Raw genomic sequence first — 25200 nt, forward strand, 5'->3', positions numbered from 1 at the left:
CTATTCCCCAAGGGATAAAACAAAACCACCACATTCCCCAAAAAATAAAATGAAAAATTATATATAAAACAACTTCACAGGGCTCAATTCATAGTACCCCAAGAATGTTAAATCCAGCTCATATGAACCTTCTGATAAGTATTTTATAGATTTACTGGTTATTTGGATGGGCACACATTTTAAGACCAGCCATTAAAACTAACAAGTGATTACCTACGATATACCTAGAAACATACACAAATGTTTTGTAAACTTAGGTTTACAGTTTAAATTCCCAGCTGTCAGAACCTTAGTTTAGTTTCTTGAAATAACATTCATTTGGTCATATGGTATGTACATTTTTATTTCTGGTTATCATTTGAAGTGTGTAGCACAATAAAGCTCTCAAAAATCTATGTGATAAGCAATGTGACCAAGTTAACAGCATGCTGGGAAGTCAACAATCCCAATTCCATATCTTGAGTACTGAAACCCATCACTGATATTAGTGAATTTTTTTCACTTTAAGTGTTCCCCTTTTCTTTTAAAAAAAGAGGGGGGAAAGCTAGAAGTGGCTTTGAATTACAGATCCTTGCAGTGCTGTAGAACAGCAGTGTAAGGTCAGACGGAAACACTACAGCCTTACACTAGGAGCTACCAACATACCTCTCTACACTCGGAAAGCTACCATAGTAATAACGGATTATAGCTTGGAGATATAATCCCTTCTAAACTGAGACCAAGCATAGAAAGTTCCAGTAAAAAAGACCTCTAATGAAAGCCATGATGTAATCCTAACAAAAGCAATTGGCTCCAAGCACTTATAGCAAGACTCCAAGTATTATGTTTATGTATTGTTTTGGACATTTGAACAACATATTTCAGAACAAAATGTCCAGTGACACATTGGTTCCGAAAACTGTTCAGTGAAGAGGCTACTACCAATGAGAAAATGACTAACGATTTTAGTGTATTTTAATTAGTAAAAAAAGTTCATACAAAGATAAAACTCATAAGATGATATTGTTTTCATAAGTTTGTAAGTATTTACAACTGTGATACAAGATAGATTTACAAATTCAAACCACATTGTAAGGTTTAGTATAAAGGTACGCTAAATCTCTAGAGGCTTGTGTCTCATCAGTGAACAACATTTCACTTGGATTTTCATCGCATGCTTATGGTTTATATACCGTAACTTTTTGGGGAGGTTTTATACTGAGAATTAAGTTTAAAATTTGTGTACAATTGACTCCTAATGTTTACAATTACCTCCATCAGCTACTCTCTCCAGTTTTCTCAAACAAGAGAGTCATGTTCCTCTTGAATGTGAATAAGTTATCTCACCTCTGCAAGGCAGAGGTCAGAATTAAGCTATGCTATGGTTGCTAATATAGGACCTGTTCTGCAGTCCTTATTCAGGCAAAACCTCAACTGCTTTCTTTAGAACTTCTGCATGAGAAAAGACAAAGATATAAGAATTAAATAAATATTCAGGATCAAACAGTAAGAAGGCTTGTACCACATTTCTCTCCTTCCTGTCTGGCAGACGCCAATCAGTAGTTTCTGAGAAATCTGTGGGTTCACCCCATAGAAAGCAACAATCCTCAGAATGGGGAAAAAAGTGGGCAAAGACTAACAAGTGGCTCTGATTCCGTGGAGCATGTAAGGACATGAATGAACAGTTTCATTTATTTGAACTGAAGTGCTTAAATACTCTGCTGAATTATGGCCATAAAAACAGCCCAGTTATTTCCAATACCATATGTAGAGCCCTGCACAGATTCAAAATTTGTATCTGCATCCAATCTGCAAACATGGTCTGTGGATATGAAGTGGATATCTGCAGATCTGCAGGGCTCTAACTATACAGGAAATACACCAAGTCACTATCTGAGGTTGTTACAGCACTACTGCACAGATTCTTGACTAGATCTAGAAGAACCAGATCTGGTGGAAAGGGTGCACACATTTAAAGAGAGAGACAGAAGAAAGGGAGAACAGATGAGTAAAAATATACCTATGATTTCATAAAAAGGGACAGACTTGGGCATTTATCTAGTAATAAAGCATACAATTAATGTAGATGCCATAAAATAGCTTGTTAACTTATTTGTTATATTGCATTTAAAATAGGATTGCATACAAAACCTGTCTGAAACGCACAAGATTTAACTATACTACATACAGGCATTGATTGAGGAAGCAATTGGTTTCACATTAGGAAGCTGATAAATGTGAAGATAAATATTTAAAAATAATTTCTATTTCGAAATACTAAGTTGCTTCCACATAAAGTTAAAGTGATACTATGTCTGTATGTTCCAATTCATAACTTTATCGTAGTCCTGAATTCTTTGTTTTATGTGAGAAAGTTTGTTCTTTAGGTATTCACAACGTTCCTTTTTCTCCAGAAATGTAGGATCCTGCAGGAAATATACAAGCAAATCAACAACTCATTAATACAATGTATCTTTCAGTTTCCTCCAAGAACAATCAATAATGCAGTTGGCTGAGGACAGCACATATGCATATGGGTTCATGCCCTCCAAACACATGCTGTTCTTCTTTGAACACAATTTCTTCTTCCTGCCCTTTTCCTGCTTTCTTGGTGGGTGGAAAAGGGGCTGTGGTTTTGATGTATTTTAGCCATTTAGTAAAGTAATGCAATTTTAATTGTATTTTAAATAAGTATGTTGTACTGCCCTGTTTCAGTTATATATTTGTGTTCTGATGGTTTGTATCTGGTGATCTTTAACAAAAAAAATTTACAAAACAAATGACAAAACAGTGAAAACAGACTAATATGAACCCTCAATTTGCATTGAGTAAAAAACCAAAAAGGTACAAATCAAGAGATTATATTGCCAAGATTTTACTGGAATGCAAATAATCACACACACACACACACACACACACACACCCCTACCTAAATAGCAATAAAGTAAAACCACTTCTGGATTCTAGCAATAGTTATTCTGCAACTAATATATATTTCACACCCACAAATTTTTTTTTGATTAAAAAGAAAATGAGAGACTTCCCTTCAAGATTAAGCATATGTACCACATTGTTTTATCACTGACAAGGAATGTTGGCTTTTTGTTGCATGTGTGGCTGGAAAATGGATTGCTTCCAAAAAATAATTGAACAACGTTAGCAAGCATTCTCAAGGCAAGACATTAAATAGATGGGACCTACCGTCAAACAGAAAAACACTTTAGCCTAAGAAAGTCAACTGTTTCTTTTTAAATCTAGTTTATATATTTAGTGCTATCACAAGATGCAACCAACATGAAATTGTAATGGGTTGGGCAACAAACTTCACCTACTTTCTCAAGTGTCCAGCATTTTATGTGACAGGTACACAGAACATTGTAACAGCTTCCCAACATGCAAAGGCTAGGCATACCCTTAACTAACAGATTGTGCCTGCTGTTAAAGCTGCTTTTGTCTACTTACATCAGTGGTGGGCAACCAGTGGCCTGTCAGGGTAATCCACTGGTGGGCCGTGAGACAGTGTTTACATTGACTGTCCACAGGCACGGCTGCCCGCAGCTCCCAGTGGCCATGAACTGGTAGCTGCAGGCAGCCATGCCTGTGGACGGTCAGTGTAAACACTGTCTCGCGGCCTGCCAGCAGATTTTCCTGACGGGCCACGTGCGGGCTGTGGACTGCAGGTTCCCCACCACTGACTTACATCCTCTTAACCACCCATTGGATTATTATTGCAAACCAGTGGCGTAGCCTGGATGGAACACTTGGGTAGGCCCCAACTTTGGGTGGGGGGGACAGATGCCACTGGGCCAACGGGCCTGCCCAGGACCCCCAGCCAACTGGGGGGCCCCAGAAAAATGGGCACTCCCATAATCCCACCCACTCTGACCCCCCGCCTAGTATTAGGATGTAAAGCTCAAAATACTCACATTCTTCTTCTTTTTGTATTCCTGCAGAACTTTTGAAATTCTGTCATGTTCCTATTAAAACAAAAGGGTGAAGCATTTTAAAAAACATGTTTGTTGTTAGTGTTCTCCCATAAATTCTACCCAGACTTGTCAAAAGTGTGAACTGAGATGCATCTTAGGTTTTGTTTTCATGAAAACATTAGTTTGAATTTGTCAACACTAACAACTAAAATTAGTCAAAACTTTCAGTTAAGATGGAAACTAACTGAAAACAACTAAAATAAAAACTGATGAAAATATGGGTATAAGCTAGTTATGATGAAGTGTTTCACTATTTCTGTAATATGAAGGTAATAGGTTATCAGGAGATCAAGTTCATCTTGTTTGTTCATCTTTAGTATTATAAGGTCTCTCTCTTCCCATAGGCAGTCTAGCTGTTTAAGATTGTGCTCAATTCTTGAAAACAAATTAGTTAGGTTTTGCAATTATTATTATTATTATTTTTTTTTTAAAAAACACACGCATCTAGTTAGCTACTTACCAGTGTGTTTTCAGGGTGAAGAGACAGCTTGCTCATCAATGCATCCAAATCATCAAATTTTTTTAAGACCACCTGAACTTCAGCAGAGAGCTCTTTATATTCAGCATACTGATCGTTAAACACAGCTTTATAGCGATCTCGCTCATCGTCTGTCTGAATTGCTGGGTATTTCCTATAAGAAAAATGATTATTAGTGCTGGAGTTATGACTTTCCAAAAAAGCTGTAAATATGGCTTTGAGCACATGCAAACTTCAGCAGTTTATACATAAGACTTTGAAATCTGAGTTAAGTGTTATGCAAATTAACATTATTTGAAACATGTCCTTATGGAACTATCGAGTTCTATTAGCTTGCAAAGACTATTACTTTTTGTGAATTTTACTCATGTCTAAATTTCCTTTGCTAAGGTTTGATTCTGATTTTGTCAGTCAGACTGATTAAGAAGAATAAGTATTAGAGGTTTTAGAAAAGTTCAAAGAAATGCCTGTACATTTATTCTTCTCTGAATTATTTTTGTATTACTGTATGTCCTTTCCTCATCCCCTTGGTAATTATTCTGTTAGATATTTTAATTATTTAAACTATTACAAAATTTTGATTTTTTTAAATTATGCATTTATATTAAATATTTACATGTTATGTTCACAGGCCATCATTCTCTTATTTAAAATTAATATCTTTAAGAAATTGGAGACCAGTAGAGTATGAAGTACGAAAAAGTTGTTAGACACTAAAATAAGCCAATACAAAAAATACCACCTCTTTGATGAAACAATGGAAAGTTACAAAAACACTCACGCTAAGTAGTCTGGCATCACTATAGGCTTAGGAATGTGCCCTGATGGTATGTGGCCATTAAGTAGTTCAGGTTTCATTTCCACCGACTTAAATTGCTTGTAATTGACTTCTTCTCTTGGTCTGTCTTTACTTTCATACTAATTTTAAAAGTAAAAATGATAAATATAAAAAACACAAAATAATTGTTAGTGTGGAGTTAAAGTTGCAGGTATTAAACAGTTTCCTGTGCCTTCCTGAATGCAACCGTAATATTAGAGAGAAAAACAAAGCATGGAGTTAGAAAATTGGTAAGTGTAAAGTGGGTGAATATCTTTTATTGGACCAATCCACCTTACCTCTCTAATATACTGTGACCAATATGACACAACCTTAAATCTGCCCCAGTAGTGATACCAGTTCCTTTATATATCATTCTTTTGGCAGCTTGGAAATATTAGTCTTGTGTGACTCGAATGAAGAACTGGAAAGTTTAAGGAAGTCCCCTAAGGTATTACTAGACTAACTGTGATTGTGCAACAAGAAAACTAGTAAGAAAGGTAGCTCAGTGGGTCTAATTTAATCTGTCAATCAGCAACAATTTTTCCCATTCCCTGAGGGTCCTGCTGGAGTGTAGGAATAAGGATCCTAATTTGGTATTGTGGTGCCCACAGAAAAACTGGTAGTTTCAGTTAGGCAGGAGACCGGCACTGTGAAGTTTGCATTTTTTATGTGGGCAGAGTTAAGGCAATACTTCCCACACGACCTTAAGTATTCTTGGGAGCATCAGTACCATTGGAGCCTCTGCACAAGAAGTGCTGTGGGCTCTGGTGTCTAAGGCAGAGCTTCTTTGGGCATGAGCATCTGCCTCAGTGCAAAAAGTGTTCTGACTGCACCAAGAGATCCTGCCCTTGCTGACGCACAGTTAGAGGCATGTCTCAAAATTGATACTGTGGGCTTTGGAGCTTCCCTAGAGAGATCCAGGAGACCTTGATTAGATTACTGAGTACATACAGTTACCCAAAATCACTGGCTTTTCTGCTTTGGGTACACAAGAGGGGAAAATTCTGAAGTCTCAGTGTGGCACTATCTGAAGTATAAGGCTTCAATTCAGACATGCTAGAGAGTAGCAGAGTTTCTCTCATTGTCTCCTTATTCAACCACTTGCTCGGAGGCTCTGACTCATCTGATGAGAGACAGTTCAATACCCTTGACTTTAATTTCCCAAGATTCCAACACCTGGCAAAGATTTGCTGATGCCTACACAAGGCACTTTGTGGTAAAGCTGCCCTGGTCTTATTAAACTGATTTAGTTTAAACTGGTAAACTAGGGGTTTGAGCAGTGAAGGCACTGAATCCCAGTGCACAGTAGTCTTGGTTAACTCAGGGCTCAGCGTAAAGGATTTACCCTTCAAAGTGCTCCAGGTTAGCCTTTTCTCTCTGGGGTGCCTCAGTAAGGGTTGGGAGGGACTTCCCACACTTCTTTGCTTGTCAGATGACATGTGCAGTTATACCCTGCATATCATGGTTGATTCCAAGGCACAAAACAAACATGGTGATCAATCCTGGGTATTGGGTATCATCCTACAATATGGCCAAGATGTGAAGACACTGAACTGTCTTTCTTCCTTACTGTCTCCATACTTGCCAAAAAACCAAGAGGGAGGGCCATGTCCTGACCTGTCAAAGGAAGCACCAGAACAACAAGAGAAATGTGTGCCAAGAAGTATTGAACTCAAGCATATTCAAAAAAGTAACAGACCAAGCACTGATACACCAAATGGTCTTAAGTCTGAAAACAAGAAATTGACACACACACAAGAAGGTACCACAGGTGCACCAACACACTTGAGGCAAAGAATTAGAATTTAGAGCTCTGAACCAGATCCAGCTGAAAACCAAGGCTGAAACCAAGAAAGGCCACTTGATGGGCATCACTAGGCTCTAAAGGAGAGCCGGAACAATGGGTGCTGCTAGTTCCTGCAGGGAGTTCCTTGGCTTTCTTTACCATGGTCAAAGAAGTTAACCGGAATATTCAGAAGGCAACACTCCAAAGGGGGTATTACTTTAGTTCTACCTGATCACTACTTCCCTCAAGGACCAAAAAAGGTTGAGAAATAGTGGAGTTCCACCGGTCTTGTGTTAAGGAGCTAAGACCTAATGCGAGAATCCAACACAGAGAATTAACCTATTCTGGCCAGCGCTTTGGAAAACTTTACCTCTTTCCATCCTATAATAATATCAGTCAGAAAATTAGGGGGGAGAGACAGATAGGAGAGAATAAATTTGGTTCTTACCGTCCTTTGTGGTAGAAAAGATTGTGTTTTCATCTAAAAAAAAAAAAAAAGTTTATTGTTTAACAAAGGTTTGAAGCATGTATGTATTCTGCAAAAGCACAAATCTTTAATATCCTAAACCCCATAAAAGTCATACGACACAGGGTTTTTGTGATCAATTAATGTTTAAATATGAGTAAATGTATTATTTTCAGGAAAGCTATGTATGGCAGTATGGTGTCATTAGTTTTAAATAAATTTTTAAAGAGAGAAGCCAGTAATTCAAAAAAATACTAACAATTTACACCAGTTAATTTGGAGTATCTTATAAGAAGATTCCAGGATTGTCACTCTGCAGCCCAGGATGTCTGCTGAGTCAGTGAGAAGTGATAGAAACAGTTGCAAGCATGGTTGACAGGTGTTTTTTTTTTTTTGGTGTGTTCATCACCAGGTTGAACCATCACTGGGATTCACAGTTTGTTACCATCCAGTTTAGTTCTGAGCCATTTTTGGTTTTTATTTAAAAACAAAAACACACAACTTTAAGAATTACACCCATGGGACAGCACAGGCTTTCAGTTACTACTTTTAGATAAGATACTTCAATTTCCTCCCTACCATTTTAGTTACTCTCTTATATTTTGTCCGATATTAAACCATGAACTCCTTGGGGGCAGTGATCATTCTTTTTTTAAAATCTGTTTTGGGAAATAACTCAGCCATCAACAATTTTCCATCATACTCAGCTCAGTCAAACTAACCACTATAAAAATAATCTATTTAGGAATATTTTTAAGTAAATAGAATAGAACAATGTTGGAGGATGGGTGGGAATAATTTGACCATTTTTTATATAAACTTCAGTAAAACTTTTTTCAGATTTTTATAATTAAAATTAATCATTTAACTAGACTACTGTGAGACAATCATACAGATACTCATTTAATTTAAAATTAGGACAAGTCATGAGTGAAACTGTATTTGAAGAAGAAAAAGATTAAGTTAGAATGTTACGGCGTGCTCGGGGAGGAGGCGGGGCAGGGGTGAGCTGCTTCACTTTGCTTAGGCGCCGCAAGCCTGGGAGGCGGGAGAAGTGAAGCGGCCACGGCGTGCTCGGAGCAGGGGTGAGCTGGGGCAGGGGAGGTGCCTCAGGGCGGAGGGTAGGGAGCTGCCACAAGGGGGGTGCCTCAGGGCAGAGGGGAGGAGCTGCCGTGGGGGGGCACCTCAGGGCAATGAGGGGGAGCTGCCGCGGGGGGGCGGGGGGCGCCTCAGGGCGGGGGCGCAAGGTGGCAGTTTCGCCTAGGGCGTGAAACATCCTTGCACCAGCCCTGGTTCCTAATATGTTGCAAATGCAATTGCAAAATAGTTGAAACAGAGCACAAGTGATCTTGCAGTCTTACATTTAGAGCAGGGGTCGGCAACCTTTCAGAAGTGGTGTGCCAAGGCTTCATTTATTCACTCTAATTTAAGGTTCTGGGTGCCAGTAATACATTTTAATGTTTTTAGAAGGTCTCTTTCTATAAGTCTATAATATATAACTACACTATTGTTGTATGTAAAGTAAATAAGGTTGTTAAAATGTTTAAAAAGCTTCATTTAAAATTAAATTAAAATGTAGAGCCCCCCAGACCGGTGGACAGGACCCGGGCAGTGAGAGTGCCACTGAAAATCAGCTTGCGTGCCACCTTCGGCACACGTGCCATAGGTTGCCTACCCCTGATAAAGAGCCTCTACAACATACAGTAAAATATTTGTATGATATTCATACTGCATGCATAGTTTGTACTGAACTATATCAAAGAGATACAATGATGCTTTATAGCAGATTTGTATGCTACATAATGAAAATAAATTTTATTTCAGTGGATTTTTTTTCCTTTTAAGCCTTAAGCAACTCCATCTATGCCCAATATTGCTAAAATAACTAGAAACCAAGAATTATCTTTTTTTTTTTTTTTTTAAATACTAAAGCTACAAGGCATACAATGTGAGTGGAAATACACGAACAAGAAAGGGCCTGCAGGAAGAGACCTGAAAACTGATTTAGAATTTAAGGACTAATGTATTAAAGTTTTTTTGTTTCACGCACAATATCCAGAATGTAGGAAACCAGTAAAAAGCAGCACTCAATTATCTAGCTTTCTGTATTTAAAAAACTGGCAAGCTTTCTTACTCTAAATATCAGAGAAATGTCATTATATAAATGATAAATGGCTTGGCTTTGGCTTCTCACAGCCAAGAACACAGTGCTGAATTAGTAGTGTGAGGAAAGCTGAAAATGCATAGACAACTCAGTAGTGGTGGTCTGGTATTTTGCACACTCCATTCACAAAATCAGTTTCTTATATCCTTAGATTTCAGAGTAGCAGCCGTGTTAGTCTGATGCATCCGATGAAGTGGATTTTAGCCCATGAAAGCTTATGCTCAAATAAATTTGTTAGTCTCTAAGGTGCCACAAGTATTCCTGTTCTTTTTACTTTATCCTTAGAGTAGCTCTGACTAACTTCTAAATTGAAAGTTGTGTCTCCAAAGGCTATTTGCATTAAGGCCTCCTACTAAAGTGTTAAAATAAGTCAGTTTATACTATATTCTTCCCTATCTTTTGTTCAGAGGAGTATGTATTAAGAAGCAGTTGACCAGCTAATTTAGGGAAAGTACTTCGACATTTTCCATGTGACTACATGATCCAAGGTCTGCTGAAATCAATGGAAAGACTACCTTACCTAGTGCCTTTCTGTGACCACCCCGTATTCACATCCTACACACTATTGTAATAATTGTGCAAAATATGCCTTGTGGATATCATTTAAAAATTTATAACTCGATCATCAATATTCTTACGTAAAGTATGAAATGCATATTAAGAGTTAGGAACAAGCTGAAATTATGCCAACAATGTGCTTACAAGACAAATCTAGTGCAGGGGTTCTCAAACTGGGGGTCTTGACACTTAGAGGGGGTTGCAAAGTGGTTACATGTGAATTGCAAGTTATCAGCGCCTTGGGCTGACAGCTCCCAGCCCCCATTACGTTTATCTCCCCCTCCGCCGCTTTCAACGTATAAGCGGGGATCACACTCAGAGGCTTGCTGTGTGAAAGGGAGGGGTCATCAGTACAAAAGGCTTGAAAACCACTGCTGTAGGGTAACTGGTTTCTCAAAGATAAAGGAGAAGGTGATACCTCTAGCCAAGTGTCATTAAAGTTGATCGGCAATCTGGCAAAGAACAGGGTCAGGCACAGAGTGACTTGCATTTTGGCAAACTACAGCAGGGAACTTCTTTCACTTCACATCTTCTTTCTCACAGCTGAAATGAACTTTATCTAGGGGTAAACCTCAGGAAAATGCATTCCAAAGGATTACTGAACTATAAAAGGGAGAGGCAAAAACACCCCAATCTCTCTCACCCCTAAGAGGACAAAGGAACCAGCCCTTTGAATTGGAGAGTGTGGTGGGGCGGAGATTGTGACCTAGAATTTGGTCAGCCATGTTGCTGGAAACGTGGTAAAGATTTTACTTTGAACTAAGTCTAGCTTAAGTTTTAGCTACTAGAAAGCATTTTATTTTTATCTCTCTTGTAACTATTTCTGACTTTATTACCTTATACTTTTAATACCTTATACTCACTTAAAATCTCTTTAAAAATAAAACAAGTTTATTTTACTACAATCTACTCTAATCCAGTGCTGTGTTCAAACTGAACGGTTTGGTAACTCCGGTTAAAGTAGCAAACTGTTGAATGTTGGCCCTTTACAGGGGCAATGGACCTTTAATATCTGAAAATTCAGGACTGGAAATGTATTGGGGTCACCTGCAAGTAATAACTAAGTCTGGTGGAAGCCAGAGTATGACTGGATGTTGCTGACAGGCTGCTGGGGTCTGAGGGTGTGACCTGCATGCTATCTGGCTGTTTGTGAGTTGCTGTAGCTAGGAACTACAGCAGCAAAGCATTGTGAGGCACCCAAGATTACAGAGCAGGCAGTGCTTCATTTGCGCCAGGGCAGCTCGCTGCACCTCTAGGTTTGGCAGTTCACTGCCCTGGCACCTCTGGGCTTGCTGCATCATTATGAAAGTAAAAAAAAAAAAATTGCTTGGGCCCCAGCACCTCTTTTATTACAAATTAAGCACTGAGGGCAGGCAGTGACAACCCCTCAGTGGTCTGGAATGCACCTTGCAATGTGACACTTTCCTTTGGTGAGCTCAGAATATTACAAAAGTGGGTAAATATTCCTGTTGTATAGTTGGGAAAACTAATACCAAGACAACTTGCCTAACATGACAGTTAGCCCAAGGAACAATGATAACTGGAACCCAATGTCTACTACTTCATCCCACCTTGCAACATGCATTCTAAATGCACACAAGAAAATTGATGCAATCAGTTTGATGTGATAGTTTTTGACTTACCTCTTGTTCCATTAATTCTCTATGCCTCCTTGCTCCTTCATGTCTCCATAGCTTTAGGCAAACTACTGTACTAATAAGATAGATAATCACCGTGACAAACAAAAAGATCATTGCTGCTGTCTGTCCCCCTTCTATGCGACAAAATGAGGCATTCATTGGAGTTTGAAATAATTGGTAATAGCAGAGTCCACCTCGGTTAGCATCATTCACATAGACTATTGCAGCAGCCATATACAGAATGAATAATGCAACATTAATTCCAAATTCAGTTAAAGGCCACCAATTTGAGTCCAGAAGAATAGTTCGATAGTACATGGACATGCCAAGCACTAGAAGCGCTATAGTCACTACCCAAGCCAAGCCTGCTACAACAAGTATAAAAGGGGTTTTGGGGCCACTATAATAATAGCCTCCATATATACTGTTTGCTGTAAAACCATATGGCTGCGAGTATCCAAACATGTTGTACCATTCATTATCTTTGTGTATATAGGCTGTGACACAAGCAAAGACAGCTGCACCTAAAAGCAGCTCTACAACACACAGAATTCTGAGTAAACCTGCCCATGATTTCATGTAGGAGTATCTCAAATTATAAGCTTCCACCTTCTCACTGTAAGTTAGAGCCATTTGAGTATGTCGTTCTAGGGAGGCATAAGGATCTTGGGTAAGCATGGCTTCAGCTTGTTTGCGTGAATTATAGCTTCCACCTGACCCTCCATATGGGTCTTTATAGGAACTAGCAGCTGACTTGTGGTTTTGCTGTACTGGAGACCCTGGTGGAGAACATTCAACTCCACCCGAAGTGTATTTTATATCTGATGATGGCTTATCCAATTCTGGATTATTTCTTCTCCCTTTGAAGAAGTTCTTCCAGGAGTCTGGAATAAATCGTCTTACTGGTTTGAGATCAGAGGGTTCTTCACTATTACTTGGGTAAAATTCAGGGCCAAGAGGTGGTTGCAGTGGGAGAGGCGGTGGTGGCGGCAAGCAATCCGCACTCAGTAGCAGTTCAGCATTTTGTGAACTTTGAGGCAGACTTGCTGTATCTTCTAGAAAAGAGGAATCCACAAATACTTCATCGTATTGTGTAGATCTGCCATGCTGCCTTGATCTGTGCTGCGACAATGCACTTCTGGAAGACATTTGAGATTCCATCTCCTGTTCTAGAAACACCTAGATAATTGTACGAACATTTATAAATTATCCCCTTCCCACTTTATTTGCATTTCCTACAAACATCAGAGAAGAAATTGTTAAATACCAACAACAGGCTCAGCATTGAACAAGCCAAAAATAAAAACTATTCCTGGACGAGCTTACAACCCCACCCAAACTGGTGGATTCTTCAAAGAAAAGCCCACACTTTAAAAAAAATAAACCCATTCCACCTGGAAACAATCATGCTTCATATTTTATCCTCTGGCGTTACAACGAAGGTAACGCAGAGAAACTAACAATGACCAGAGCAGCCATTTCACGTTGACAATGCAAAGTCTAAGAGCGAAGTGTGGGGAATTTTTTTAATTGCCTATAAACTAAACTCAAGGGATTTTATACCGAGCCCGTCTCCATCAAGTGACGCGCAGAGGCGCACGAGGCACTTCTCTGGCCGCTGTTTCACCAAGTCCCAGGAAAAGGGAACAAGGGGCTCTTGGGCCCCGATTCTGCAACGGGATCTGCAGAGAGCGGCCCCCGCCGCCCCACGGATCCCCGCTCCGCGGCTCCCGACCCTGCACGGCCCTTGCCCTCCTCTACCCCCGGCCAGACAAGGGCCGCCCCGCTCACCGCGAGCCTCCGCGTCCCGCCAGCAACTTCTCAGCTCCCCGCCAGGTACCGGCGCACGACGCCCAGCCGCGCGGCTCGGTGGGTAGGGCCGCTCCTGAGGCGCGGGGCAGGGCGCCGCACTCCGCTTGGATCCGCGCTCGCCTCCGCCCGAGCCGCTCCCGCTCCCGCCCCCGGAGTCCGGCAGCCGCACGTCCCCTCGGGCCCCGCCCCGGGAACTCACCTGCCAGCCCCGCCTCCAGCCCGGGCCTGGCGGGCACCTGCGCCCGGCTCGACCTGGCTCGTCCCTGCGCCATTTGCCCTCGGGGCGGACACGCTAACTTACGCTGAACGGCAGCGCTCTGCTCCCGGGGCAGGCGGGGCCGGTCCGTCCGCCGAGCTGCCCCCGCAGCGAGAAACCTACGGACCCGTCCTCACGCCCGCCTAGGGCAGCAAAGCCCAACCGCTAAGGGGCGGGCGAGGCCAGGGAGCCTGCCTGAGCCCTGCCATACCCCGGCAGCCAACTAACCCCAGGCGCCTGTGCCTGGCGGGGCGAAAGATACAGATGTTTACGGCTATTAAGGGGGGGGGGGGGGGCGGGACGGGGCCTGCCTTGCGAGCGGGGCAGAGCTGAGAGTGAAGGTTGCGTGGCCGATAACCGCTACTGCCTCGAGCTACAGCAGCAGCACCGCCCGCCTTCAAGTTACTGCGGAGCAAAACGTCAGCGCGAGGAGCTCCTGCTCCTGGAAACATACGGGAGTAGTAATGATGTAACAGACAACTGCACTCATGGGCATTAGGGTACTGACACCGTGCTTACATTCTGAAGAGCTCCATCTTTCTATTTAAATGGAAAAGGAGAAACCGTCACGTTAAGGCATTCAGTCCTGTTTTCCTATTTTAAAGATAAAAATAGCCAGTGTTTTCCACCATTTAAAGTCAGCCATAACACAGGGGCGTAGTGTAGCTGATTTCTAGTTGCTGATTGTCAAATCATAGAAAATGAAAGTTTTCAAAGGCAGACCATGGTAAACCTTTCACCCCCATGAGTTAATACATGCTCTACGGATATGCTCTGTGTTTATTGCTGTAGCTGAAACTTAAGTGAGCCCAATCCTGTAGTCCTGACTCAGGCACAACTTCTACCAATTATGGACAGCAGGATTAGGCCACTGTTAAGATTATAGGGATGGCCAGCTGAAATTTCAGTATAAGAACACATCAAAACTCTATTCTTTACTGCCATACTAAGGCATATAGATATACAAAGTTTTCATCTACATATGCTATTTTATGGTCTATTCATGGAAAATACTTACATTCCTATAATCTAGTGGTTCTTAAACTTTTGTACTGGTGACCCCTCTTCACAAAGAAAGTCTCTGAGTGTGACCCCTCTAATAAATTAAAAACACTTTAAAAAATATATTTAACACCATTATAAATGCTGGAGGCAATGCATGGTTTGGGGTGGAGGCTGACAGCTCGCAAACCCCCCCCCCCCATGTAATAAGCTTGCAACCCTCTCAGGTGGCCTGACCCCCAGTTTGAGAACCCCTGCTACAATCTCATCATTTATCATCAGTACCACAGGATTTTATTTATTTAAACAGACACCTTCTGCAAAGTATATCTAAATTTAGAAGTCATTTAGAGGAAAAATGTCTTCACATAAACTATTAATTTCCTTAAGAGTACAAAGCACTTTAATTTTAATGATGTATTCCTTGATAAATTATGCAAATCTCAAAAAAATCTAAAATCTACTATACAACATATGCATCTTTTTATAAACATATATAAAATATCTATCTGGCCAAAAAAGTACAAAATTGTAACAAGTAACAGTAAGAGATTTATTATTTACATCAATACTGAACTAACTTTTTTACAATTTACATTTTATTCTTTCTTCCCTCAAAAGGTTTCCAAACAGTAGTAAATGTTTTCAACAGCATGTGAGATTTAGTAAAACCTCCAAATGCTGACAAAAAGTATACAAGGTATACCCAGAAACTGCAAGATTAAATTAAAAAGTGTAAAAAAATAAAAATGTGATTTACTATTCACCATTAGTTTTCTTTCAAATATTTCAGCTCATCATTTATAATTTTAATTTTGTTTAAATATAGGTTACTATGATGGCCCAGGACAGGCAGGGGGCAACATCTTTGATTAAGTTCACACACTTAGGGCTCCATACTGCAATGTCAAGGGAAGGTAAGGAAACTTGGCACCTTGATACTACCCCAGTACACACTGGGCTTAAGCCTGTAGCATACTCTCATGTGATTAGTCACAGGAATATTAAGGCAGAATTAGAACTGGCCCACTCTTTAATACATCATTGATGCTTTTGTTACAATCTAGTCAAGAAAGAATCTTTTACCACAAAATAAAAAAAACATTCTGTTAAACAATGTTAGACCAACGGCACTGACATTTTGTTGCACTCAGTCGCTATCATATTCATCTATTTTTAATTCATCTTCCTCCAGGACTGCTTGTGCTGTAATAGGCTGAGGTTGACTACCTGGTAGTTCACTTCCACTAGCCTGGCTGGAAGTAAGAGGAAATTCATCTGGCTCAGTCTCATTTATTTGTTTTTTCTCCAACTGGACAAGCACCTCCAGAGGCTGCATGGCAGAAAGGTCTCCTTCGTCAATATTTTCAAAGCCTGGCATACCAAGATCTTTATCTGTAAGAGTTTCAAGCTTTAACCTGCAAAATCATAACAACCATCAGTAACAAGAAAAAATAAAATGAAGCACTCTCTTTCACAGATCATGGAAGTTGAAATAGAATAAGTCACCCACATATCACACTAAATAATCCCTTTTCTTTGGTATTTACAGCTTTCAAAATATTTGCATTGTTATAACCATACCTAAAATATACATCCTCCTCCTTCCTAAACCAGTACTTCTAATAATTTGTATTGCTCCTCTTTGTGCATCCTCCCGTTACATAAATCTGGTGCCCAGAACTACACACAACATTGCAAGTGCACTTACACCAGAGCTGTATAGGAGTACTTGCTCCCTGCTCTTTGCAAGTATTGCATTTGTGTATGCAGCTCAAAACTACAAATGGCTGGTTTTAAAGGATATCACATTGCTACATTTGCTGCTCATTATCACCCCTTAAGTCTCTTTTAGCATTACTGCTTCTAGATTTTTCCCTGCCATGACGCATTTGTGGTCGGATTACTTTGCCTTAGAAAAATGTAGACCGTTACAAGTTGCATTATTTATTTCTAGCAGTGCCTATAGTGTGCTAGACACTTTCCAAACATAAAAGATGGCATTGTTCCCTGCCCCTTAAGGAATTCCAGTATATATAAAAAAATCTGAAAGGGGGAAGGGGAAGAGATTACAGTTCTATTTCTCATTTTGCTTTTCTGATCATGTTTCTAATCTATCTAGGTCTCTTTGTATTACTACTTTGTCATGAGTGGTGTTCATAACTTTCACCAATTAATATCAACGCCAGTTTCCATTAATGTGATGTTTTGAACCTCTTCCAGATGATAAAAAATGTTGACAGGACTGGTCCTAATGCTTAGCCCCATAGTAACCCACTAGACACTTCCAATTGATAAAACTACTATATATTGTCACTCTTTGTTTACAGTCTTTACCCATGTCAGTGCTCCTATCCTAGGCAACATGAATTAGGTTTTTTTTAGGTTCAGAAAATACCATATTGCCCCTGTATAAATCCATGGTACGCCCACATCTTGAATTCTGCATACAGATGTGGTTGCCCCATCTCAAAAGAGATATATTGGAATTGGAAAAGGTTCAGAAAAGGGCAACAAAAATGATTAGGAGCATGGATCAGCTTCCATATGAAGAGAGATTAAGACTGGGACTTTTCAGCTTGAAAAAGAGATGACAAAGGGGGGAATATGATAAAGATCTATACAATCATGACTGGTGTGCAGAAATGTTATTTAGTCCTTCTCATAACACAAGAATTAGGGGTCACCACATGAAATTACTAGGCAGCAGGTTTAAAACTAATAGAAGGAAGTATTTCTTCACACAACACACAATCAACCTGTGGAACTCTTTGCCAGAGGATGTTGTGAAGGCCAAGACTATAATAGAGTTCAAAAAAGAACTAGATAAACTCATGGAGGATAGGTCCATCAGTGGCTATTAACCAGGATGGGCAGGGATGGTGTCCCTAGCCTCTGTTTGCCAGAAGCTGGGAATAGACAAAAAGGGATGGATCACTTGATGATTACTTGTTCTGTTCATTCCCTCTGAAGCATCTGACATTGGCCACTGTTAGAAGACAGGATACAGGAGTAGATAGACCTTTGGTCTGATGCAGTATGGCTGTTCTTATGTTAGGATTTCATGACAGTACCAAATGCTTTACCAGTGTCAATATATGTAATGAGACATACAAGGTGGGTGAAGCAATCTCTTTTATTGGACCAACTTCTGTTGCTTCAAGAGACAAAAATTTGTCTCCCACCAACAGAAGGTCCAATAAAAGGTATTACCTCACCCACTTTGTCTCTCTCATATCCTGGGACCAAATATAAATATATATTTATTTCATGGCATTAAAATGGTAAACCAATGCTTTACCCCTTGCCCCATCTCCAAAAACATTTAATGAGCTATAATCTGCATTTTTTTTCCTCAAGAGGAAGTGGTCCTGCAGGTGAAACCCTTCTCAAAATACTAAAGCAATACCCAATAATGCAGGTATTAATGGATTATCACTCTCTTAAAAGTCTGCTTCAGACAGAGACATTCCATAGAGAAGTCTAAAAATAATTTGAGAATACAACATTTCTCAAATTTGGTCAGTGGTAATGCAAAGGTGCCTTTCCTGTAATCTACTTAATTTAAATGGCTTTTATTTCTAAAATTAAATTTCTTGGGAAACATGGGAATAGAAGCTTTCACTTCAGAGTCGCTATTTTAAATTCAGTTAAAGTAGGTAGAGGGTCAAAGTCATAACGATCTGATCTGTTCAGTGACCAAACAGTTTGATAAGTGAAGTGACTTGGTAATCTCTTTCCAGTTTCTTGTGGTCAAGTTCTCATAGCACCAAAATAAAATAAAATAACCACCCCCCCCCCAAATCCATACAACTCACTAACACATCACATTTAAAACTCCTGCTGGTCTCTCTCAAATCAAGGTTATGAGAGGTTATGGAAACTTAACTGTCATCCTACCCCTAGAAATTAGTCCTTTAGTTGAGGCCCAATGATATCAAAGTATGGGATAGGCTGCAGTGTCACTGTCTGAGCTCTACATGTTCTGTGGCTAAGTAGGATTTTGGTCTCTGTCAATTTGGCTCCCTTATGTAAGGATTTTTAGGAAACAGACAGTGGAAATTCATAACTCCATACATAGTACAAATCATAAACCTGCTATAAATTAAACTTATGCCTATTTTATACTAAATAAAAATAGTCCCCAAGTATTCACAGAGCAATAGTATAAAATTCCATGAGACAAAAAAAATCATGTTTTTAACTTCAGAGTAATAGGAATACTTTAAAAATCACTCTCTCAATAGATCATAATTTTATAAATGCATAACTGATTCAAAGAAGGTAAGAATAGTTTCCGCTTTATATCATCTTTCTTGCTCATCTAATATTGCATTTAAGGCCTGGTCTACACTAAGGGGGGGGGTCGAACTAGGGTACGCAAGTTCAGCTACGTGAATAGCGTAGCTGAACTCAAAGTACCCTAGTTCGACTGACTTACCCGTCCAGACGTGGCGGGGTCGAACTCCGTGGCTCCAAGGTCGACTCCGCCACCGCCGTTCACGGTGGTGGAGTTCCGGAGTCGACCGGAGTGCGCGGGGAGTTCGAACTATCGCGTCTTGATTAGATGTGATAGTTCGAACTCCGAGAAGTCGAACACACCGCGTCGACCCGGACGGTGAGTATAGACCCTACCCTAATATAGTGCTCTGTCAAAATGTCAGGGGTGATCTCATGGTATGTAAGGAGTAAAAGGACAGAATAACTTTTACTCTTCTTTTTGGCTTTCGTAAGTTAATTTGTATACATTTAACATTTAGTAACACACAGGCGTCAACCAGGTCAGGTCCCCGTGGTAGTAGGCACAGCACAAGGTTGCATTTGATGCAGTGGAAGAGAGGGAGCCAATGGAGAGAGGATACAGTCAGAGTGACAAGCCAGCAAGATGATCTTAACAGCAGCATTTTGAAAGGATTTGAGTGGTGACAGGTTGCAGACATCAAGGCCAGAGAGGAGGAGGTTGCAGTAGCCAAGGCATGAGATGATGAAAACTTGAATGAGAGTTTTGGCAGTGTGAACAGAAAGGAAATAGCTCATCTTGGAGACATTGTGCAGGAAAGATGATGCACTGTAGAGTATCTTTGATTTTCAATATATAAAACATGAATGGTGCTTTTCTAACACAAATAAGATTTACATTTACCCTCCAAAGTGTCTCTTCAAGGAAAGCCTTCCAACATCCTGGATAAAGGCAATCTGAGCTGAGAACAAAGATAGAATCACTGTCACCTTGGACTGGTCATAATGCACATAAAATAAAGCACACAAGAAAAATAAAATGTAATTCACTAATCTTGTAAATGTCCACAAGATTTTTTGGTATAGTAGTTAAAATTATCCTATTATGAATTTTCACAATGTATAATGCCATACAACTATATCAAATTAGGGAACAGCAGTGAATAAAGTGGCTGGGATTTTTTAATTTTACGTAGGCATCTGTAAATATCTTGTAGTAACCAATTCAGATAGTCTTCAGGATGACTTCATCTTGAAACTGGAAAGGCCTTATCTCAGTTTTATGTATGCTTAAAGGCATCTAGTTCAATATCTAATAAGTGGACCCTGTTTTCCAAACAATGAACTTTGTGATACGTCAGAAGTCATTTTATTCTAAATAAAATGACTGAGATTGCCATCAACTTCCTGAACTGAGTGGCCTCATATTTCCCATACTCTTTCCATACAAATGGAAGAAAAAACGTTTCCTAAACCTGCCAGAAATGAAAAACATGGAATTGTTGAAGATACACTTATTTTGTCTAAACCTCAAATAAAGTGGGCAGCTAAACTTCTACTATAACAACAATATCATGACCCTCTCTGATTTCCTATTATGTTATAATAAGATTTCTGCACTTCCATAAGATACTCTGCCTTCAGCCTTTTGGTTTATCCACTAGTAAATGGAAGTACTGTCAAAGAATGCAGAGGGGCAATGAAAGCAATTAAAATACATCTCTCATTAGGAAAAACCAACAGCATTTGCCATATGAAGTGAACTGGATTAAGGATTAGGTTACAGTACAAAACCTCAATAGCAATACATAATCTGGAGATGCCATACAAAAGGAAGGAAAAGACAGTTATCTTTTTCCGTAACTGGTGTTCTTTGAGATGTGTTGCTTATGTATTCCACAATAGGTGTGCATGCTCGCCACATGCACTGGTGTCTGAAGTTTTTCCCCTCGCAGTACCCGTAGGCGAGCGCCCCTAGTGACCCCTGGAGTGGCGCCTCCATGGCGTGGTATAAGGGGCGCTGCAAGCTCCCCCCCCCCCCCAGTTCCTTCTTGCCGGACAACTCCGACAGAGGGGAAGGAGGGTGAGATGTGGAATAGACATGAGCAACACATCTCGAAGAACACCAGTTACGGAAAAGGTAACTGTCTTTTCTTCGAGTGACTGCTCATGTGTATTCCACAATAGGTGATTCCAAGCTGTATCTGTTGAAGGTAGTAGGAGTTCACAAACTTTCGGGATGGAGTACAGCCCTGCCAAACCCGGCGTCCTCCCAGGTCTGAGAGACGATCACATAATGCTATGTGAATGTGTGAACCGAAGACCATGTGGCAGCCCTACAAATGTCCTGAATGGGAACATGGGCTAAAAAGGCAGCTGAGGAGGCTTGAACCCTAGTGGAGTGTGCTCTCACAATTGACAGCAGGGGGATTCCAGCCAGGTCATAACAGATACAGATGCACGAGGTGATCCAGTTGGAGAGCTGCTGAGTGGAAATCGGCTGACCCCTCATGCGTTTGGCCGAGGCGATGAACAGCTGCGAGGACTTCCTGAACGGCTTAGTCTGCTCCAGGTAAAAGGCAAGAGCCTGTCTCATATCCAGCATGTGGAGGCGGCGCTCCTCGCTGGACGCATGGGGCAGAGCACTGGCAGGAAAATGTCCTGACCCACGTGGTAGGCAGAGGCCACCTTCAGGAGGAATGAAGGATGTGGGCAGAGCTGGACCTTATCCTTATGGAACACCGTGTACAGGGGGTCGGAGGTCAGGGCCCTGAGTTCTGAGACCCGCATAGCTGACGTGATTGCCACGAGAGGTGCACCAGGAGCACGTAGCTAGTGGCTCCAATGGGGGGCCCGTCAGGCGGGCCAGCACCAAGTTCAGGTTCCACTGCAGGACTGGGTGCCTAACGTACAGGAAGAGACGATCCAATCTCTTAAGGAATCGGCCAGTGATAGCATGGGAGAATACTGTGCGCCCCTGCACCAGCAGGTGGAAGGCCTGTAGGCAAATGTCATGGGTTATACAGAAGTCCCACAGCTTGAGGGCTTCCAGGCAGAGGATCGGGCCCCGCCTTGCCTGTTATAAAACATCAAGGCCATGTTGTCCGTGAGAACCCTGACCACTCGGCCCTTCAAGTGCGAGCGGAAGGCCATGCACCCCAGCCAGACTGCCCTGAGCCCCCTGATGTTTAGGTGGAGGGCCAGATCCTGTGCAGACCATAGACCTTGGGTCTGAAGGGTTCCCACATGGGCTCCCCACCCAGGTCCAAGGCATTGGACACCAGTTCCATCGTCAGGGGCCTGCCTCTGAACGGGACCCTGCAGCGCATGTTCTCCGGGGAGGACCGCCATCGTAGGGAGGCAATCACTGGTTCGGGCACAGTGAGGACTTTGTCCATCCTGTCTCTGGCCTGGGAGAATGCCGAAGCCAACCAGAGCTGGAGGGGCCTCGTCCCGAGTCTGGCATGATCGACCACATATGTGCACGCTGACATGTGACCCAAGAGCTGGAGACATGCTCTGGTTATTGTCACTGGAAACCTTATGACTGTGTCGATGTGCCCTTTCAGGGTCTCGAACCTGTCTGGTGGGAGGGAGGCTCTGGCTAACGTGCTGTCCAGGACTGCCTTGATAAACTCTATGCATTGTACTGGGACTAATATGGACTTGGTGTCGTTTACCAACAGGCCCAAACGATTGCACGTGGACAAGAGCGCCACGTGATCCCGCACCTGCGACCAGGAGCTGCCCTTGACCAGCCAGTTGTCCAGACAGGGGAAGATCTGGACCCCACAGTGCATGAGATAGGCCGCCACCAACACCACACACTTTGTAAATACCTTGGGGGCAGTGGACAGGCCAAATGGGAGGACTGTAAATTGGTAGTGTTGCTGCCCAACTGTGAAACGGAGGAGGAGTCTGTGCCCCTCGAATATATGGATGTGGAAGTATGCATCCTGCAGATCGAGGGTGGCGTACCAGTCCCCGGGATCCAGGGAGGGAATGATAGAGGCCAGGGAGACCATGTAGAACTTGAGTTTTACCACATACTGGTTCAGACCTCGCAGGTCCAGGATGGGCCTGAGCCCCCCTTTGGTCTTCGGGATAAGGAAATAGCGGGAGTAGTACCCTTGCATTTGAACTCCGCTGGCACCACTTTCACTGCTCCTAGGCCAAGGAGCCGCCCCATCTCCTGATCGAGCAGAGCCTCGTGAGAGGAGTCCTCCAGGAGGGACAGGGGCAGAGAGTGGTTGGGCAGGGTGGAGGTAAACTGGAGGGTGTAACCCCGGGAGATGGTATTGAGGATCCATTGGTCGGAGGTCAGCTGCGACCACTCTGGGGAAAAAAGCACACAACCAGTTGGAGAAGGGAAGCTTCTGATGAGAACTGGTAGGTCGCCCCTGGGCTTCGCATCAAAACTGCCCTTTCTTTGCCTGTTTGCCCTTGGAGGACCCAAGCAGGGGGGCAGACTGAGACTGCCTCTGCAGGCACTTCTTATAGTCCCGCGACTTTTTATAAGGGGGCTCATATTTAGAGTGGGTGGCCTAGGCGGGAGCCTGCTATGGCTTAAACTTAGGTCTAGCTGGAGCCAGAACATAGAGGCCAAGAGTCTTAAGTGTAGTGCGGGACTCTTTCAGGCTATGTAGTTTTATTGCCATCTGTTCCGCCAACAAAGCCTTGCTGTCAAACAGGAGGTCCTGCAAGGAGGGCTTCACCTCACCGGACAACCCAGAGAGCAGGAGCCATGACACCTTTCTCCTGGACACCACAGAGGCCATGGACCACGCGTCCGGGTCCGTCACATCCACCGCTGCCTGCAGGGTTGCCCTGGCAGCCACTGTACCCTCCTCCACCAGCTCTTTGAACTCCTTCCTGTCACGCTCCTGGAGGGAGCCCTCAAACTTGAGTAAAGAGCCCCACAGATTGAACTCATACTGGCCCAGGAGAGCCTGATGGTTCGTCACCCGTAACTTTAAGCTCGAGGATGAATAAATTTTCCTTCCAAATGAATCCAGCCTCCTTGAATCTTTATTTTTCGGAGTAGGGGCTGGTTGGCCCTACTGCTCCCTGTGGTTAACCGACTCGACCACCACGGAGTTAGGGGCAGGGTGAGTGTATAGGTATTCATGTCCTTTGGCAGGCACAAAATACTTGCATTCCGCTCTTAGAGATGGGGGCCAATAAGGCTGGGGTTTGGCACAGGGCATTTGAAATTTTTGCTACCCCTTCGTGAAGTGGCAAGGCCACCCTGCCCGGTACCGAGGGAGACAGGATGTTAAAAAGAAAGAGAGTCTGAGGGCTCCTCCACCTCCTCTGCCTGAAGGCTGAGGTTTGATGCCACCACTTTCAATAGCTCTTGGTGGGTTTTAGAGTCCTCCTGAAGGATGGAGGGAGCAGGGGCCATAATCGCCTCATTAGGGGAGGGCAAGGAGGCAGGCGCAGTACTTTGCGTGTCCACCGGCACCGGAGGATCCACCACCTGGTTGCTCTCTGGGCACAGTGCCTAAGATGCACGCCCCACCAACTCCTTCCTCGGAGGCTGGAAGAGGGAGGCCGATAGTCGTTCCGAGGCTCCAGCCACCGAGCGAGCACCCACCAGGGGCTGCATCTGGGGCCATGATGCCCACTTGTACTATTGTGCCACCTGCTGTGGCACCAGCAGAGCAGACTGTTCATCCATCGATGGGTCAAGGCCAGCCAGGCCGACTACGAAGGGAGGCCAGGCTGACGTATGAGTTGCCGCTGTCCCTGGACCGAGAGGAGAGGCAGTGGTGCCAGGAGCGGTGCTGACCACGGGACCATGACCCCGATGTGAAGGAACAATAACACCGGTAGCAGCTGCTCCGTGATCAGCTCTGGCAGGTGGATCTGCAATGGCAAAGCACCAGCGATCAACACCCGGAGCTGTGGGAACGGTGCCGTGGCAGGGTCCTGGAGCAAGATGAACGGGAAAGGCGTTGACGTTCATGTTGTGACTGGCTACAATAGCCCCTCTGAGACAAGGACCTTCGGCG

The 25200-nt window shown here is 42.6% G+C and overlaps 2 protein-coding genes across 7 annotated transcripts in view; both read right to left on the reverse strand.

The window, feature by feature from the left end:
• Positions 1-348: 348 nt before the first annotated feature.
• On the reverse strand, positions 349-14208 carry MARVELD2 (MARVEL domain containing 2). Of its 4 annotated transcripts, none has more exons than XM_045022232.1 (7): positions 13889-14208; positions 11881-13056; positions 7498-7530; positions 5225-5361; positions 4426-4597; positions 3906-3956; positions 349-2405 (listed from the first exon to the last, which is right to left on the reverse strand). In XM_045022232.1, the coding sequence occupies exons 2-7, from the start codon at positions 13036-13038 to the stop codon at positions 2289-2291; spliced, it is 1668 nt and encodes a 555-aa protein (XP_044878167.1). In that variant the 5' UTR covers positions 13039-13056; positions 13889-14208; the 3' UTR covers positions 349-2288. The 4 variants fall into 4 exon arrangements, with proteins under 4 accessions (XP_044878167.1, XP_044878166.1, XP_044878165.1 ...); XM_045022231.1 differs by lacking the exon at positions 13889-14208 and adding an exon at positions 13669-13823; XM_045022230.1 differs by lacking the exon at positions 13889-14208 and adding an exon at positions 13441-13610.
• Positions 14209-15479: 1271 nt separating this feature from the next.
• Positions 15480-25200, reverse strand: part of RAD17 (RAD17 checkpoint clamp loader component) — a 32601-nt gene continuing 22880 nt past the window's right edge. For 2 of the 3 annotated variants that reach the window (XM_045022124.1, XM_045022126.1), the window contains 2 exons: positions 20091-20148; positions 15480-16365 (listed from right to left, as the gene is read on the reverse strand). In XM_045022124.1, the coding sequence (XP_044878059.1) occupies positions 16098-16365; positions 20091-20148 (326 nt within the window). In that variant the 3' untranslated portion in view covers positions 15480-16097. The remainder of the gene's footprint in view (positions 16366-20090; positions 20149-25200) is intronic. The other variant, XM_045022125.1, reaches the window with a different exon arrangement.

This window comes from Mauremys mutica, chromosome 6, assembly GCF_020497125.1.
Source record: "Mauremys mutica isolate MM-2020 ecotype Southern chromosome 6, ASM2049712v1, whole genome shotgun sequence".
Classification (NCBI taxonomy): Eukaryota; Metazoa; Chordata; order Testudines; family Geoemydidae; genus Mauremys; species Mauremys mutica.

What these genes read in the sequence shown, in the direction of transcription:
- MARVELD2 (XM_045022230.1), bottom strand. An exon ending in GAGAATTAATGGAACAAGAG is followed by an intron (nt 7,531 to 11,880) that starts GTAAGTCAAAAA and finishes TTTTTTTTTTAG; the next exon opens with ATGAAAACACAATCTTTTCT. An exon ending in CTTTTCTACCACAAAGGACG is followed by an intron (nt 5,362 to 7,497) that starts GTAAGAACCAAA and finishes TTTTAAAATTAG; the next exon opens with TATGAAAGTAAAGACAGACC.